This window comes from Nematolebias whitei, chromosome 5 (assembly GCF_014905685.2).
Source record: "Nematolebias whitei isolate Nwh7 chromosome 5, NemWhi1, whole genome shotgun sequence".
NCBI lineage: Eukaryota > Metazoa > Chordata > Actinopteri > Cyprinodontiformes > Rivulidae > Nematolebias > Nematolebias whitei.
Genome location: NC_056502.1, coordinates 271,199 through 273,440, shown reverse-complemented (window position 1 = coordinate 273,440; position 2,242 = coordinate 271,199). Strand labels below are relative to the sequence as shown.

The 2,242-nt window shown below is 39.0% G+C and overlaps 1 protein-coding gene across 1 annotated transcript in view; it reads right to left on the bottom strand.

Moving 5' to 3' along the window:
* Nucleotides 1–2,242, bottom strand: part of arhgef2 (rho/rac guanine nucleotide exchange factor (GEF) 2) — a gene marked incomplete in the record, with an annotated part of 54,954 nt that overhangs the window by 39,314 nt on the left and 13,398 nt on the right. The window contains 3 exon segments of the mRNA XM_037676487.1: nt 768–900; nt 992–1,055; nt 1,133–1,200. Coding sequence (XP_037532415.1) covers nt 768–900; nt 992–1,055; nt 1,133–1,200 — 265 coding nt within the window.

The following is a 2,242-nucleotide window of genomic DNA, read 5'->3' as shown; positions in this document are numbered from 1 at the left end:
TGCTGATCTGTTTCATGTTGCTGCTTATCTGTTTCATGTTGTTGCTGATCTGGTTCATGTTGCTGCAGATCTGTTTTATGTTGCTGCTGATCTGTTTTATGTTGCTGCTGATCTGTTTCATATTGATGTGTTCATGCGTACTCATCTGCTCACACAGATTCATGTTCGTGCTGCTGTTCAACATAATGTTTTTATGCTATTAGTGCTTAGTGTACATATAGTTAACATTTTTCTTAGTTCATATCTTAGACCTTATTACTGTTTTTCTTATACATTTTATTGTTGGATGTAACTGGGACTCTGTGTACATAATCTTGTTCCACCACAAGTACCACATGTGGCGTGTATTACAAATAAATCTCTCTGACTCTGATGTTTGTTTTTATATATAAGCTTATCAGCTCTCACTCAGAGGCAGTCCTCTGCAAATCTCTCTTTTCAAGGTCTGCCTGGGTCTGAAGGCAGCTGAACATGCATGTTGCTGGACTGTGGGAAGAAACCAGAGAACCTGGAGAAAACTCTCACAAACACAAAAACAAAAAACTCCCAGTTCCAAACCGGGACTGAACCCAGGACCTTCTTGCTGTAAGGCAGCAGTGCTAACCACTGATCCACCAGGCTGTCATATACCATAAGAGGCTCAGTGTCTTTCTAGAATATGTGAAATAATGTCAGTTTACCACAGTTTTATCCTGGTTCAGCTGGCAGAGTACATGACTAGTAGATTTATAACTAACTGGATGAACTAGCTCGCGGCTCAGTCTCACCCTGCAATATTATTGGTGGAAACACTTTTGGCCAGGGAGAGGCCGGATCGGACCCGCCTGGACCCAAGCAGAGACTGACGGAGAGAGTCCGAAGGATAGATGGCCGAGCTTGGACGTTCCTTCATCATCGGAGCTGAGGAGGAGAAAAAACACAAAGGATGAAGGAGTAGATAGACAGACAGGCAGACAGACAGTTGAACAGTGAGACTGGTAGAATATCTTACTCTTGGTTCGCAAGGCAACATTCTGCAAAGCTGAACTGTTTCTCACCAACGCCAGTTTCTGTTGCTGTTAAATGGACACAGATTGTCAGACGGACAGGTAAGTGGTACACAGACAAGAGGACACAGACAGGCAGGTGTTACCCTCTGCTTCATCTTGGCACAGCTGGCCAGACTGTCTCTGCAGCGGTTGTGGATGGTGACATTACATCCTGTAAGACAGGCAGACAGGTATCTTTTTAGTAAGTGCACTATCTGACCTCTTTTTGTCTGCAGTAGAAGAGCAGTGATATCACATCATGCTGGGAGACGACTGTGGATCACTGAAGCTAGGTGAGGTGAGATCATCTGGTTGATAATTTTACAACTTCTTTGCAAACTTCGCTCGATAAAGCTGCTCTGCTGAAAAAGAAAGTAATCAATGAGAGGAGATTAGCTCATTGGTTCAATTCTGAGTTACATACTTAAAAAAAAAAACATCTAGAAAAATTGAAAGAAAATAGTGCTTCACTAATGTTGAAGAATTTTATTTATCTTGGAGAGATAGCCCGATAACGTATAAAAAAGTGTTCTGTAAAGCTAGAACTTCATATTATTCATCTTTAATTGATGAGAATAAAAATACACCCAGGTTCCTTTTCAGCACCATAGCTAGTCTAATGAAAAATCCTGTCTCTGTTGAGTCATGTATCTCTACAACTATAAGCAGTGATGACTTCATGAGATTATTTATAAATAAAATTATTTCAATTGGGGAAAAATAAAATTCAAACCAACATTCCTACTATCGCCTCTAGTTCTGTGTCAGATGAGACAACTTTAAAAATGTCACTAGAACCTGATTTATATTTGGACAGTTTTTGTCCTGTTGAGCTCTGAATTGTCAAACATAATAACTTCATTCAAACCATCCACATGTCTGCTAGATCCCATCCCAACCAGACTGTTTAAATACATATTTCCCTTCATGGTTACTATTAAATGTTCTATTAGAGAAGCCTTATACACTTATGCATGCTCACAACCACACATAAATAGATGCAGGGATGCTTACGTAGGCTTTATATGTAGATATATAGATATGTATGTGAATGTATATTCATGTGTATGTACAGGTCCTTCTCAAAAAATTAGCATATTGTGATAAAGGTCATTATTTTCCATAATGTAATGATAAAAATGAAACTTTCATATATTTCAGATTCATTGCACACCAACTGAAATATTTCAGGTCTTTAATTGTTTTAATACTGA